This window comes from Echinococcus granulosus (assembly GCF_000524195.1).
Source record: "Echinococcus granulosus chromosome Unknown EG_S00010, whole genome shotgun sequence".
Classification (NCBI taxonomy): Eukaryota; Metazoa; Platyhelminthes; class Cestoda; order Cyclophyllidea; family Taeniidae; genus Echinococcus; species Echinococcus granulosus.
The window spans coordinates 377907-393089 of NW_020170390.1; the positions used below are offsets into that span (position 1 = coordinate 377907).

A 15183-nucleotide genomic window follows, 5' to 3' on the forward strand; every position below is an offset into this window, starting at 1 on the left:
CCATTCAACAACGAACAAATGTGTGAGTATGGTGACCACATGCGTACTACAACACTCCAGTTTAGTGGAGATGTATCCCTACCGTACTCAGCGTGCCAGCACCAAAATCTTTGTTCTAAGGATTTTGCATTCTCGGATCTTCTGCGGTGCAGCAAGACAATATCCGTGCTCACAAATACCTAGCGTTTCACAACATTTTTAATCAAATTAACTTTGTCTATTAAAAGCCTTGTCTACTTAACTTGTGTACAAAAGACAACTCAAGGTGGGATGTCGGAATTTCGACAATCCAACAGGATTTGAAGTTGTGAGTTCAAAGCCGAGATCCGCCTTTCAAGAAGTGCAAGCTAGAATGAAAGAAAACAAACATGAAACAAGAGTACTTTAGAAGTATTCGTAAATATTTGTCAGAATTTATGCACAATACATTAACGGTTTTTAAAGGTGCATGAAGAATTAAATGTCATGTCAAAATAGGTTATAAAAATTAATGTATTAATGCAACACGCTGAAAGATTCGACAGGTAGTGCCTCCACGTAATGGTGCGTGTGACGAGTACCTTCGATGCTTCAGTATGCGAAAGTCCGCCATTTCCTGAATCTGTTTTCATCTTTTTTTTGAAGCGAAGAGCCTCAATATTCCTGGTCAGTTTGGAGAGGCGACTTTGAAGTGTTTTCTCGGCTGTATTGAAGTCAACACTCTGAAAAAGAGGTAGACGAATTTAGGCTGTATTCCTTACCATATGACCACCCAACCTTGTCCACTTCACTATGAATGTACTAAATAAGTTAAGATGTGAGGCTTAAAACGATTGAAATACAGCTTGACCATTCCACAAGTAAGTTTGGTTGGCTACAAAGCCTCAATGGGACAGCATGTGCGCAAATCAAACCTTTGGCTCAAAACTTAGCGAGATACCAGCGCCACAGGGGATGCTGGTGAGATGAGCGGAGCCCGCGTCGATGCGCCTTAGACCGGCAAGTGCAGAGCAAAGTTCCACGAGTGCAGCCTCCTGTCGTGCGTCGGTGGGCAGACCGGACACACCCATGCTGTCAGTATAGGCCTTCCCAAGACCCAACAGCACACGCCACGACTTGAGGCGTGATACCGCAGCGATGGCTTCAGGGATGAAGTCTGAGTCGTCTGACATCAAAGCATACGACGCCTATGAAATGTGTAAAATTGGCGTTCATGTGTATATTCCTGTGGATATATGACTTGATGTCAAAAAGTCGGCTTCGAGATGTCTAATATTTATGCCCCATCCATTTGAAAGTGGACGAGATATAAAAGCTGACATGCTTGTTGATTGATGGCTAACGTGATTGCTGCTTGGGGAGTGAGGATGCACCTTGGGAAACTGCTGAAGAAGAATAGAGTGGCCGTCGTTGAGAAGCGATTGCCAGAGCATCTCAGAGATGTGGGGCATCAAGGGATGCAGCAGACGGAGGCCGCATAAAAAACAGGCAACCAGAGTATCCAAATTTTCTTGAGCATCACCATCTAAGTGTAAGTGGAAATACAAGTTGTAGTAAATTGCGTCAACAAAAAGGATATATGTATCAGTATTGTTTCTTGTTATGTGTATCATTTGTTAAGAACGGACATGCTAACGTTTCTAAGATGTCCCGAGCGGTGAGCTTAATTCACTTTTTAAATATTTGTAGATTATGTTAGCAATGGGTCCTACATTCATCTAAGCACTAACAGAAATGCGGATGAGAGAGTTTCAAGTACACAAAGTAGATGCGTACAATAAAGCATCTTAGACCCGCTTTCCCAAAAACGTCTTCAGTACATCGTTTTCATGCCATCTTCGAGTTATAGCAGCATCAATACACTCATCTGATCCTGATTGTCTTCATGGGAGTAGTTGAAGCAGTGATGTCGGAAACAACAGCGTCACCTAGACCAAATACTATGGCTTTTTTGGGTTGTTTGATCACGTGGAAGTGGCAAAAAAACACCCTTAAGATACACAAACTTGACTCAAACGAAAGATAGTGTGAGAAGGACCCACTGATGCGAAAGCGATGCTTCACAACTTCCAGATATACCGAACAGAGATCCTCAGTCCACCATAGGCGCAAATCGGAGACACAATTGTGCAGCGCCTCGTCACATCCCTGTTCCGAGCAAAGATTCTCAAAGGATGCGTTGAATCGCCACGCCAGATGTGCTACGCGTTGCAGGATCCATTTTTCGAGGAGGGGAACCTCAGGTGCCTGTGATAACATTACAAAAAGGTCCACTAAAAAAATACAAGTGACTCAGGCAGAAACTGGAATCGGGTAGCTGACCTTTTGGTTAAGGAATTTGTCCCACATTACTTCAACGGATTGCCTCTTCGGGTCAATGGATAGACCGGTGCGCGCCATTTCGGAAATAAGGAAACGCATACTTTGCCACACCTGAGGTCAATGGGACAAAAGAAAAAGCGGAGGGTGAAAGAGGAGGGCAGGTTGAGAGATGAGGAGCGCACCTTGTTGCCGAAGCGTCGAAAGTCGAGGACGCTCTCCTCTGTGTAGACGAGTGCGGAACGTGTGAAATCGGTGGCCAGCAGAGAAGCCCGCACTGCGTCTGCTCCCAGAGTTCGCACTCCCTCGCCACTGCCACCTCCACTGCCGAGTTGGTGCTGAGCAAAGAACAGCTTACAGCATTAGCCAGGCAAGCAAAAAAAGCAGTCGATCCACAACCAAGAGTCCATTGTTTGCCGAAGTTGTGCCCTAACTCAAAATGGTTATATTACTGGTCAAGGAGGCTTTAAAATATTGAAACCATGTTAAAGCCCATGTACCTATATCCGTGGGGCTATATTATGCCTTCCTGATTTCCGCAATCATACTAATTGCTAAGAAATCAAAGTTCGTTTTTTCTTTTGACAAAATACATATTAGCATATGAGGACCATTGATTGAATGGATGACAATGGATGAAAATGACAAATTGACAACACTCGAGGAGGTACGTCCATGAAATAACAGGCGTCAAATGTCTAAAAAAATCTCAACCGAAGCTGGGTTTATGCAATCTATCGCTGTAAGCTGAAAAAAGCAGGCAGAAAAGAAGGAGCATTTCAATCGTGTGTAAACGTACAGGTTTGAGATTTCCGACACCATCAATCAAGTTGAGGGGATCGATTGTGTTGCCTTTGCTTTTGGACATCTTCTGGCCATTGCCATCGCAGATTAGACCGTGAAGAAGAACCTGTGAGCACGTGAGGAAGGGATGATACCCTTAATTAAAATCAATCAGTTGCTCAACATCAATTATCTAGTAAATCGTGAAATTCGGCAAATATCTGTAATCAAAATCACGTCAATTAAAGCATCACACTGACGGCTCATTTTGGCGGTCAGATAATAAATTATTGACACTTCTTTAGCGAAACATTAAGAAATCGGATTAAAAGGTGAAGAGTGGACACGTGCACAATTCCAACCAATTCTATGTCTGTGATGTTCTCGAACCGTAACCGCAAAAAGCATTAATAAACGTATTGACCGGAAGAGCTGCCATACTGATGTAGAAGACAATCGATGTAACGGAGCCAGCGCATTGTACAAGTTGTGATAAAAATTGACTGCAACCACTTTGCTAGTGTGCACCTTTCAATGAGCCATTTAAAGCAACAAGTGAATCTCGAAAAGCCATTGAGATAGAGTAAAATGGGAATAGACGAACATGCTTAAAAGGAATTTGACCAGTAAGATGAATCCCCAGCATGGCCATCCTTGCGACCCAAAAAAAGAGAATATCTTGCCCCGTTTCCATCAAGTCCAGTGGGTAGTTCCTAGCCAGTCCACGACTCTTCAAAAAGCAAAATAAGCCACTAGAATTCAGGAGCACTAATGAAATATTAATGATTTATAAGTAGGATCAGCTGAACACCAATGACACAAGAATAAGCAAACTATCAGACGTTGTACCGACGATGAATGCATTCAGCCAGTCTAACATACCTCTTGTGGCCAGCCAAAAGCAGTAAAGGGGAGAAGAGAAGAACTGAACCAGGTGTCTAAAACATCCGTGTCTGTAAAGAAAACACTTTTATGGGGGACGTAGTATCATACTGCCGATTTAGTACCGTAAAGAGCTCTCAAGTATCATTTGTTTTCGGCTTGAATACTTTTCATTATGCCCCGCAAAATCCATTTACTCACTTGTTTATACACAGAGTAAACAAAATAGCACAACTAAACGCGTTTTCAAATTAGTCCCTTCACAGTGTATTTGGATGCAAGCCATAAATAGCAATGGATGAAGATTTAACAAATTTAATTAATTGCCAATCAGTCCTCATGGATTACCTTGTTCTAAATTGACAGGCACCTCGTTGATACTGCAGTTGCACCGTTCAGCGATCAATCTACGAGCCTCGTCGAGGTCACGAGCGATGACCCAGTCCGAGGTTGACGAAACCGAATCCCTTGACTTAAACAACAGATTCAAAGGTATGAAAACCTCAAAGTAGAAATCCAATTTGAAATTATCAATGAGGAAGGGGGAGCGAGTAAACCTAATGCTACGGCATTAACCTGCGGTCTGTGCTCCTCTGGTATGCGGTAGGCAGGAATGCGGTGACCCCACCACACTTGTCGGCTGATGCACCAATCACGATGTCGCTCCGACGCTAGCCAATCACGCCAGGTAGCCTCGTAAAAGTGCGGTGAGATGCGCAACGCACCACTCACGTTAGCCTATAACCATGGGACCCATAGTAAGTGCGCATACTCTCATGGCCCTCCGATCTTTGATAGATTTACAAAATAAATAGAGCAAGAGATGCTTGCCTTGAAGGCAGCAGTGGCCATGACAGAGGTGTCGATGAACCACTGTTCTCGGAGAAGCGGTTCAATGATGTCACCAGAGCGTGAGCAGACAGGTAGGCTCATAGGGGTGACAGAGGCGAGGAATTCATTGGCCTCCCCGATGCCAAAACGTCCACGGTACAGGCCCATTGCGGCCAAACGCTGGGCCACAAGCGTGCGAGCCTCGAACCGCGGCAGGCCTGCAAATTCGCCACACACCGCGTTGAGGCTGCCATCGTCCGCAAGAATATTCACTACCTCCAGGCATCTCCCGCCCTCCGCCATTTCGAAGTCCACAGCGCTGTGACCCGGGCTCACCTTCACAACGCCTGAAAGACACAATCTCATACTACTTATCCAACATGAAAGTTTTATTCATTGTACACTAATCCCTTTGCAAGGCAAATGGCCCGTGAAACTAAACACCGCGTGTTTAAAGCAAGCATTTCGTTTTACTACAAGACATGGGGAAAAGTAAAAACAACGGAACTTCTACCCTTATACAACCTCCTGAAATCCCGATACAACGTGATCAGTGCCGACTGAATAAGAAAAAAGTAAACAAGGGCCTATTTTAGTTTAAAAAAAAAGACATCCAAAAGTAAAGTTGAAATGGAAATAAATGAAATTAAACCGTATCCATCAAAGTCGCAAAACGCCTCTCTTCTCACCCAACTAGGTTGAAGCCAACGTACTCGGTAGCAAAGATGAATAGAATAACTCGATTTAAATGCATTCTGACTTGGTGTGTATTTCATTGAAAGACACGATTAAAAGTAGTATATAATCAAATTTACCACTTTAATTCTTCGCACTTCTGACAAAATGATATTAAAACCGTTTGGAGAAAAACTGCCACGATATATATGTTGACAACTCAAAACGTTAATTCTAAAACACGTTGGTTCAGAGCGTTTCAGCTCATAGAAGGAGTACAAAAATTAGGTACATGTTTGTTTCAAGCAACGAGTGACGTCCAGTTTAGCTACGTCGGCATACAGCAAAAGATGAATAATGCTGACCGAGAAAGAAGAAAGTCAAACAACATAAATGAGAAGTCGTAGAAGAGTTCGATTTCCTCACCTGTGCCCTGGTTGGGGTCTACGTGCTTGGCGTCAGCAATAATGGGAATGATTCGGTTCTTGATGAAGGGATGCTCCACAAATTTACCAATAAGGTGGGCATACCTCACGTCGTTGGGGTGAACAGCCAAAGCGGTATCACCCAGAATTGTTTCGAGGCGCGCAGTGGCAACCGGAACACTACCCAGTCTGGAAAGTAACAAGGACAAAAATAGCTCAAGTGTGATGTCCTGTGAAGCACAATGAGAGAAAAAAGCACAGCAAGAAAATGAGAAGACTTAAGCTAATTCGTCTATAAAGTAAACAATTTTCCGCACCCATCAATTAATTTGTAGTCAAAAACGTCGACGTATCCAAAGGCCTGCTCTTCAGCATACCCGGGAACAGGCAACATTGTGAACTTCGTGATTTCTTTGCGTTCAACCTGAGGCAGTGAAAGGTGAAAAAAACCCAACAGAATAAAACAAAAGTGAATGTTGCAACTTTAGAAAGACATCGATTAGGATATCTATAAAGAGAACGCATGGAACAGACGAAGTTCAGTCCAGTTTGTGTTAGATCAGTTCTGATACGCGCTGGCCCGTGTAATAATCAGTGAAGCGGGAGACGCACCTCGATATCAGAAATGGCTGATTGGAGGTGGCAGCACCAGGAGATGAGACTTTTGGTACGGTAGAGAAGACCGGCTTTGCTGAGACGAAAAAGAGCTTCATTCACAGCTTTGCTGTGCTCCTACAAGAAAAAGAAATCTTAGTTCGAGTCAACAAAACGAATGCCTTACGGGACTAAATGTGAAATATTCCGCGTTCCAGTCCAGTAAAAGACCCAGTCGGTTCAACTGATTCAATATTGAACTTTTCTTACTAAAATTTGAGGAAATTCTCAAAGTGGATAGATTGAATGATAATAAATGGAAAGAAAAAAACGACATCCCTGTGGGGGATAGAAAGGGTATTAGATGTTTAAAATTAAAAGTTCTCCCAAAGCAGTAAATATCGTGGAAAAACCTACATTATTAAGAATATAAAGTGATACGGACATGGCCTGAGAGTATTTACTGAAACGCTGTAAAAACAATAAAATGTAGATATTGTCATTTCGTCGATTTCGGTAAGAGTATAATTTACAACAGCTAACAGAGGCTCCACTTCCGACAGGCATGGAGTAGTCAGAAGCAACTACAGTTCATGCACAACACCATATTACTGTCAAGCCCTAAACAATTTTTTTGCCATCGTATCTCATATGAAAGTCAGGGATGACTGATAATCTCGCTTGTAGATATGTGCAAGACAAAAAGGAGAGTAGTTGGAAGGGGCTCACGACTCTTTCCAGCGCCAAATCTCCTCGATGAAGGCCTCTCGACCGAGGCTACGACGCAGATCGGTAGAACCCGGCGTCTTCATCTGCTTCGCGAGATAGCGTTCGACCGTCATCTCGGTTGCAAGACCTGCATGGTCCAATCCCGGTATCCAGGCTACGTCTCTTCCCTGCATAAATTGCCTTAAATTAAGGAAAAAAAAGGTCGCGTGATGTGCTCAAATAAATTTAAGACAATGGTCGCAATTTAAAAAGCATCAAGTAATATATTGAGGGAGATCAAACGTTTGAATCTCCCAGTGGGACAATAGAACGAACATAATGCATCCGAAAAACGTGCCTTGATTAGAGACGTAACGAAACTCTAGTTTTAACTATTAGCGTTAGCAACTTCAGACAAGTTGCTATACGTGTCCCGGTTATGCCGACTACTGGAAATATTTAATCTATTAAAAATAGCTGATCAGTGAGCATAGCACAGAACTCTTTCTAAGAAAGACATGGCAAATTGGAAGTGGGCATGAACATACCATCGACAAATGGCATCTTGGATGGAAACGGTCAGAGCATGGCCGAGATGAAGGTCTCCTGTGATATTAGGAGGAGGAAGGATCATACTAAACTTCTTCCGCTAAAAGAAAAATACAAATGAGCTGAACCTGGTCGACTGCAAACGTGCATACGCTGGTATTTGAAGATTTTCGTGAATCCATTGCCGCTCTCCACAGTGGCGCACATACTTTTGGATCTTCAACAACGCTGGGCTGATAGGTTTTCTGCGTTTCTGTAAATAACACAGTCATTCATTTTACTGAGCGAATATTTGAACAAAGCGATATAAAACCCATTCTCACCAATTAGATTTAAAGCCGGATGATGAGTTACCGTGGTTGACGCAGAATGGAAAGGATGATGTCGCGAAACAACTGAACGCAGCATTGGACCCAGGAGCTGTGGTGCAAAAAAAACCTCCATAATTTAGGGTTTGAATTCAGTACCACAAACAAGGACGATACTTGAGTTACAAAATGTGACCAAATGTTACCCAGAAGACGAGATTCTACTTGTACCTCAACCAAGCGGACGCAGCAGCCCACCACTGCCGAACCGCATTACGGCTTACCGACCGTGTACTCCCAGTTGAACGAGGCTTCTAAGCATCCATTTTCACGTTTGTGACCCTCCAAACCCCATCTACTTCATTAACATACACAGAATTTGGCTAATGCGATGGGAGACATGAATGAAGCCCACGCACATACTAACGCTTTGTGTACAAAGCGGCCAACATGCTTGAGTTTTAAATTAAATTTAATAGTTTAACAGTTTTATCAATTATTCCCTGCAAAAGGCAGCCTCAGAGAATCACTTAGACATAATGCGTTGACGCAAAAGGCGTGAAAAAAAAAGAAATTTTATCCCCTCTGAATTTAATGTGCCGAAAAACAGCTTTTGATCTGGGGAAATCTGCTTCATCATTAATCAAAGAATTCATGCACATTTTAAAAAGTTGATTTTGAATGCAGATGCTCTACAGTTTCTTCCACTTGTAGCAAATCAGATAAGCATCCTAATGTAAGATTTCTACGTGAACAAAAGAATTTTTCCCATTTAAATCTACTTTAAAACATCATGCACAAATATCTGAATGAAAACTAGTTTTTACTGAAGGTAGTACCAGACAACGCTAAAGACTGTACAAAAGGTTTTTTATTTCAAAGCAAACTGACAAGATCATTGAGATTTCTTAGAGTTTTGACTAGCTTCACGGGCGGCGGAGACAAGCACATTGATGAAGTACTTATTTTTGAAGGGCTCCACGGAGACCGACGATCCAGCCTCTCCCTCAACGTGCTTCGGCAAGTTTGGCTTTCCAATGGGCGGCCAGGGATTGCCATGAAGCTCCAGCACTCCAAATCCTTGCATAATGAAAGCATCCTGATTCGGGTATGGTGGACGCTGCAGGCGGAACATACGTGTATATGATCGATTGTAAAATCGGTAGCGGGGGACGAGAACCTGGTGAAAAAAAACCCAACAGTGTGAAAAATCGGAAAAGGCTAGTGTTAAGTGCCTAGCAGTCGGTGAAATTAACCAACCCTAAGTAGTTTGGTTACAAGTTCTTGTTTCTGAAGCCAGAATGCAGACAACTCCAGCAGAGCAGAGAGCTCAGGATATTCGTTCCAGGGCGGGTGAAGCAGATCCTCTAAAGACGAAATCTGGGACAAATCAGGGGTGACAAGTTCGGTACGCACCGCCTCCTGAATAAGACGCTCGGCGTACTGCCGCGTCTCCAGAGCGATGGGCCAGGGGAGCTCGATACGCTCTTCGTCAACGAGGGCGCTAACACAGCGACGGAGCCAGGAAATGCGCCCTGTAGGTCCGCCACCCAGGCCCTCACCACGACGTAGCTTCTGTGGCAGACGCGGCACGTGCATCAGCAGCTGGTTGGCTGCGAGACCCACCGACTGCAAGTGGGGCGAGGCGTGGTCACCATGCTGGAAGGAGGAAAGGCAACGCACGTCTCCGCGCTCCACGGCCAGAAGCCAGGCCAAACGACGACCGGAGAAACGTAGGGCCTAAAGGTCAAGCACACCCGCCGTCATTGCTACCCACGACAGTTGAGCCAAAATTGCCGGTGAATAAACGCAAGCTTACATCAAGACCTCAATTGAAATGCGGCGCTATAGGCAAACAAACCTTCACGCTAGTTATTATAATATCGCAATAACAACCGGAGTTAACGAAAGAAAGTGAGAACAAAATTACAAGATGTTTATTGCAACGAGGTGGGATCACAGAAGACAGAGTTGAGAGTCAGACAATGTAAAACCGCCGAGTAGGAATGTATCTGGAGGGTCATCGATTTCAAGTCCGATCCGTCTGACGAAGGTAACATGATCCCGATCGCAGAGAGGTAATAACTGGGCCCCGACATTAGCCGACAAACATTCCCATAAAGAGCCATTGAAGCTGTATTTCTTTATTTCTACAAAAAAAAGCCATGCTTTACAATCAACATTATTTTCTGTTTAAGCAGTGTAACATGAAAACATCAACCCCAGAACAATGGCGTATACAACAATTTGGAATTAGAACACAAAGTAGACGTGCACTTCAGTCTGCGAAAATACAAAAATATTTGGTAAGAATGTTCAAACAGATGTTTGGGAAGACAAAAGGAACTAGGTGTTAGAGTGCGCCTTTGGGAGAAGCCTTCACCTAAACAGCTCCTCCTCAAAAGCACTCTTACAATTTTCGCCGTGCGTACTGACCACAACAGGGCCTTTCTGTTGTAGTTTAATGCCACGACGATGCATCCCTCCAAAAGATGGTAATACAGTAGTTACACATTTAACAGACTAGTACATCCGTAACAAGACTGTTGGCTCAAAAACAGTTCAAAGACTAGATGGAAAACTGTAAACCAGGTGACATTCAGCAAAATGTTAATTATCAGAATTATGGAACCGATGTCAAAAATCAGAGGTTAACATACCCTCGCAGAGAGACATCGTGTAGTAAGAGAACGGGCTTTGAAATCGAAAATGAAGTACATGGAACCAATCGGACATGTGGATGAGTGCATGTGCCGAAAAACGCTATTTTCCTGGTTCCAAACTGAGACGGTTCGATGTCGGCTTTAAACACCGATTTGGTAACTAGCCGTGTCACAACGACTTCAATGCTTAAAACGGCGATAATTGGATTTTGGCGATTTTGGTGTTAGCGCATGTCTTTGGAAAAGAAAAATCACCTAACCAGCTCTCGCACAAGCAGTTCATTGCTATTCCCGTCGTACTCACCTCTGGCAGGGTTCAATGATGCAACGAAGCTATCGACTCGAAAATAAAGCGCTAAAGCCGCAAGGGCATTCTGTAGACGTGAAATTGCACGGAATACCCCGCAATAGACCAAGCACTATGGCTAAATGACTAAGATTTCCCCTCGCGATAAACACGAGTCAGTTTTTTTTTCTAATAAATGGCTTAGTGACAAAATGTCGAAATGCGCCTCAGGAACCAAATGTTATTTGGACCCTTTAAAAGGGCACACCTCTTCACTTTACGCCGCGTGTACTGACCGTGACAAGGGCCTTCTGTCACGGTTTAATGCCGCGACGGTACATTATTTTAAAACATGCAGCGGTTTACCTTTGTAACGACTTGAGCAGTTGGACAAAATAGCAGAAATACTTAATAATGAAAATTCCAATTAAAACAGATCTTATAAAAGGAATGCCATCATTAGATGGGAGCAATTTGGTATGACGTCGGTTAACGATTTCGTGTCATCGAACTCAAACATGACATGTGAGCGTTGGAGACCGCGTAGGTATAAAAGACGTGTGTGTGGAGAGCTACTTTGAGAGAAATTTCGCGTGAGAAGCCAATCGGGTACACAAAGGTCAAAAAACCTCCATCCAAATTATTTTTACGATCCCCATATCTGATTGCCCAAAGTTGTCCTCAGATTTAATAAACCGGCAATTAGTCTTACGTCAAGAAGTTAATATTAAAAAGCTAAAAAAAAGTAAGTAGAGATGATTGGGAGCATTAGGGAGCAAGTTTGGCGGCAGAGAGCTTCTTCAGAAGGAATCATCCACTTAAGCAGCTCCTCCCAAGCACATCAGTTCTATTTCACTACGCGCCCTGACCATGGCAAGGCGTGGTTTAAAGTCAAGACAGTTTTCGACTCAAAACTAGGACGTTCGGATTATAAAACTGATAATACAGGGGTAAAATTACGTAAAATCTCGCATATCGGCTCTAACTTCGGGCATAATTAGTCTACCTCTAAGACACAAATTTCACTAATGCATCAAAAGAGAAACCATCCAGGAAATAAAACGTGGGAGCCTTAGGAAATAGATGTGCTTAAACTCCTTAAAAGGCGTACCCCCTCGAGTTTTGTCATGCAAACTGGCCATAACTATGCACTTCAGCGGCGGTTTAATGCAGTAATGATACAGCCAGGCAAGGGAAACAGCTATGGATGAATGACAAGGAGCAATTAAACCTTTAACTAAAATATTCAGTTTCCAACTACAAAAAACAGTCGAAATACGCAACGCTCGACATCGAGCGCATGAGACTCTAGAGCCTCCATGTTACAGACATTTGAACGGTTCCCTGGAAAAAAGTGGATTACTTTGGAACTTAGAAAGGATTGTAGGAAACCAATCGGACATGCGGATTAACGCATGTGTCAAAATTTCCACACATTGCATTTTGCTGACCCCTAATGTGGGCTGTCTGAAGTGCCCTTTAGGGAGCGGGAATCAGCAATCTGGCTAAAGAATGCCCTTTAAGTCGAAAAACAGTACACGAAGTGAATAAGATAGTTTCAAAAAGATAGTGTGAGTATGCTTTTGAATGTATTACACGAATTCCATTCATCAACCAACGTAAAAGTGAATTCATTATGGTTAGAGGTGTTAATGTGCGGTTGAATGAATGAACTTGCAAAACAGTATAGCATCGGCAGACCGCACGCATGTGCAGCACTCTAGCACATAAATGCCTACTCTCGCCCAACATTAACCGGTCCGTTTTGCTGACTTCCAAATCTGGCAGCTGGAGGAAGCAGCCAGACACCCAAAACCAGCAAACCTAAGTCATACTCCGCACTTTATGCAGTTACACTGATAACAACGCATGAACCACGTTTTGTTAATTTGCGGGTTACACATTGGCTCACCTTCAAATCCAAGGTACTGTCTACCTGTAACAGGATATTCTTCAGTTACATAGACTAAATCCCAAGAAATAGTGCAAAGGTCCGCAAACACCTTCACAGAACTTCTACCATTTTCGATTTGCATAATTATTGTTAGCGTAGCGATGGAGGAAAGTGAGAGGTTTGGAAACAGAAAAAGTTCAAGAACCAGACTCTTCTTCACACCGCCAGACGGGGTGATGTGAAGGCGCAGACTGCTACCAGGAGAATAATAATCCATGAAATCAGGCATCACCTATGAAATGAGAGTGTGTACAAATTACTAACAGATAAATCTATAGACTCTTGGAAAGTATTTTGTGCACTAAAAAAGTAGAAAATTGCAAGCACTTATCCGGAGCAAGAAACAATATCGGAAAGTCTTAACTAATAAATGAAGTCTACTGAACAACAATGCCAAATGGTCTACGTTTTTCTGTGATTTCACCAACACAGAATCGTAGCACATCATTTTCAAGCACCTCAAGAAGAATGCTAAATGGTGGCAAATAAGCATGATGATAGTAATTACAAAACTCGTTGTCGGAAGAGAAAATAAATCTAACAAACCTTGACAGTGAAACCCTTCTCTTCAGTCCCGCTCAGTTCATTGGAAAGAACGCGGCAGGTGGGCAGTACCTACGGGAGGTAAGTTTGCAGTAACAAGAAATGCAGAACCCACCTGCTGTTCAGCCAAACGGCTCCACGGACTGAAAATACTCGAGTGCCCATCGAATAATCCCAACCCCAAGGAAAGATTACTATGAAAGTAGCCACTCCAAGGACTCAATGGACGATAGAAATGCCGACTCAAAGTGCCAGAAGCTCGAATTCGAGATATTAGTGGCATTAAGGGGCTCCAAAAGCGATAATCGAGTTGGAAGATGCTCGTGACTTCGCCAGCAATGTCTTCACTGCCGGAAAGAGGATCCAACTCCCTCCGCTTCTCAAAGGACCAGGCCGGAGCGAATAAAGCCACGGACAAAGGACGGTCAGGCCGCAACTCCTGAAAGCATAGGTAGTATTTGAGCGAACCGATTCGATGTAAAGTTTAAGGCAGTGATGAAACTTTGTGGAACAGTGGCTCCAACAACTCCAAGATTGAAGGCTTACCGACGCTTTGATAATGAGTTCCAAAGCTTCCTTTGTGCCGAACCCACCACCCCCGGGACATCCTCGGCCAAAACAATCGACCCCGACAAAAATCCTCATCGATTCATCAGTGCTCATTGCCCTAAATTAGCAGATGGAAAATTGCATTATACAACCCAGCAACTTGATTTTTTAAGAAAAGACATCGTACGCAGGAAAAAAAAACAAATTTCCTGAATTGGCACGATGAGGGTTCATTTAAGAAAGCAAATGAGGAACATGATTACTCAGATTTGCCAAAATATAAAAATAATGGTTAGGCTCGCACATTTGAGCAAACATACTGATTCTGGGTAAACGCAAGGAGCTCTGGCGTCCACGAATAATTAAGAAAAATGCCATCAAAGCAGGAACGAAAGAAATGACTGTTTCCCGGACTCAGTGCATTCTGCCAATCTAGCGCTCCATTTTTTGTGACAGCGTCGTACCTAAGAGGATAGTATCTGGGAAACAGCCCTACCATAATACCTCGGATCCCAAAGACTTAAGACATCTTAAAAAATGAAGAACTCTCTGGAAGACCCTTCTCCCTGCTGTCTACATAAATCTTTGAGAAATGTTACAAAAACCCACATCAAAAAAACAACTCTCAAAGTTAATCAGCCAACCTTCGAAACCATAGTGCCGGCGCAGAGTATCCAGCTTCTGAGCGAACTGAGATGGATGACCAATACAACACTCCTTGGTATTAATGTCGAAAATTGCGTTGAAAGCCGGGCATGGGCTCTTTCTATCAAGTTCTATTATCACAGTACCATAGACACTAACATTGTTCCTAAAGGAAATGCATCGTAATCAATTACCGCACGACTATAAAGTAATCAGTCGTAATGTGAAAAGTAAGATTTGCTCACCGATGAGCAATGTTTATCCAAGAGACCGGTGGTATTGTAACAAAGTGATGACTAAAGTAAACAAATACATCAATCAGGTTCCAATGAATAAAACGGTAGGTAGGAAAGTCGTGTATTTTTTCGACGGTGACGTCGTACTCATGGTATCCTCCAGCCATATCATGACAAAATACCACTAATGGTGTTCTTGATGGGCGTTTAAATGTGCCAAATTCTGCAAATATAAGTCTCAATTAGGTTTCACC

General features: G+C 43.1%; 2 protein-coding genes across 2 annotated transcripts; both read right to left on the reverse strand. All coding sequences in view use genetic code 11, as the record gives it.

The window, feature by feature from the left end:
• Positions 1-260: 260 nt before the first annotated feature.
• Positions 261-10773, reverse strand: EGR_02246 (Valyl-tRNA synthetase; the record flags this gene model as incomplete). Its single annotated transcript, XM_024491495.1, has 23 exons — positions 261-347; positions 561-701; positions 894-1166; positions 1323-1504; positions 2022-2226; positions 2302-2412; positions 2484-2636; positions 3098-3208; positions 3964-4034; positions 4312-4435; positions 4540-4701; positions 4768-5141; positions 5896-6083; positions 6212-6318; positions 6507-6626; positions 6676-6757; positions 7218-7397; positions 7745-7845; positions 7955-7998; positions 8069-8165; positions 9003-9233; positions 9314-9793; positions 10714-10773. The coding sequence occupies 23 exons, from the start codon at positions 10771-10773 to the stop codon at positions 261-263; spliced, it is 3684 nt and encodes a 1227-aa protein (XP_024354001.1).
• Positions 10774-12737: 1964 nt separating this feature from the next.
• Positions 12738-14162, reverse strand: EGR_02247 (endo beta n-acetylglucosaminidase; the record flags this gene model as incomplete). Its single annotated transcript, XM_024491496.1, has 5 exons — positions 12738-12790; positions 12915-13188; positions 13503-13571; positions 13615-13938; positions 14046-14162. 5 exons carry the CDS (start codon positions 14160-14162, stop codon positions 12738-12740), a joined length of 837 nt encoding a protein of 278 aa, XP_024354002.1.
• Between the last annotated feature and the right edge of the window lie 1021 nt (positions 14163-15183).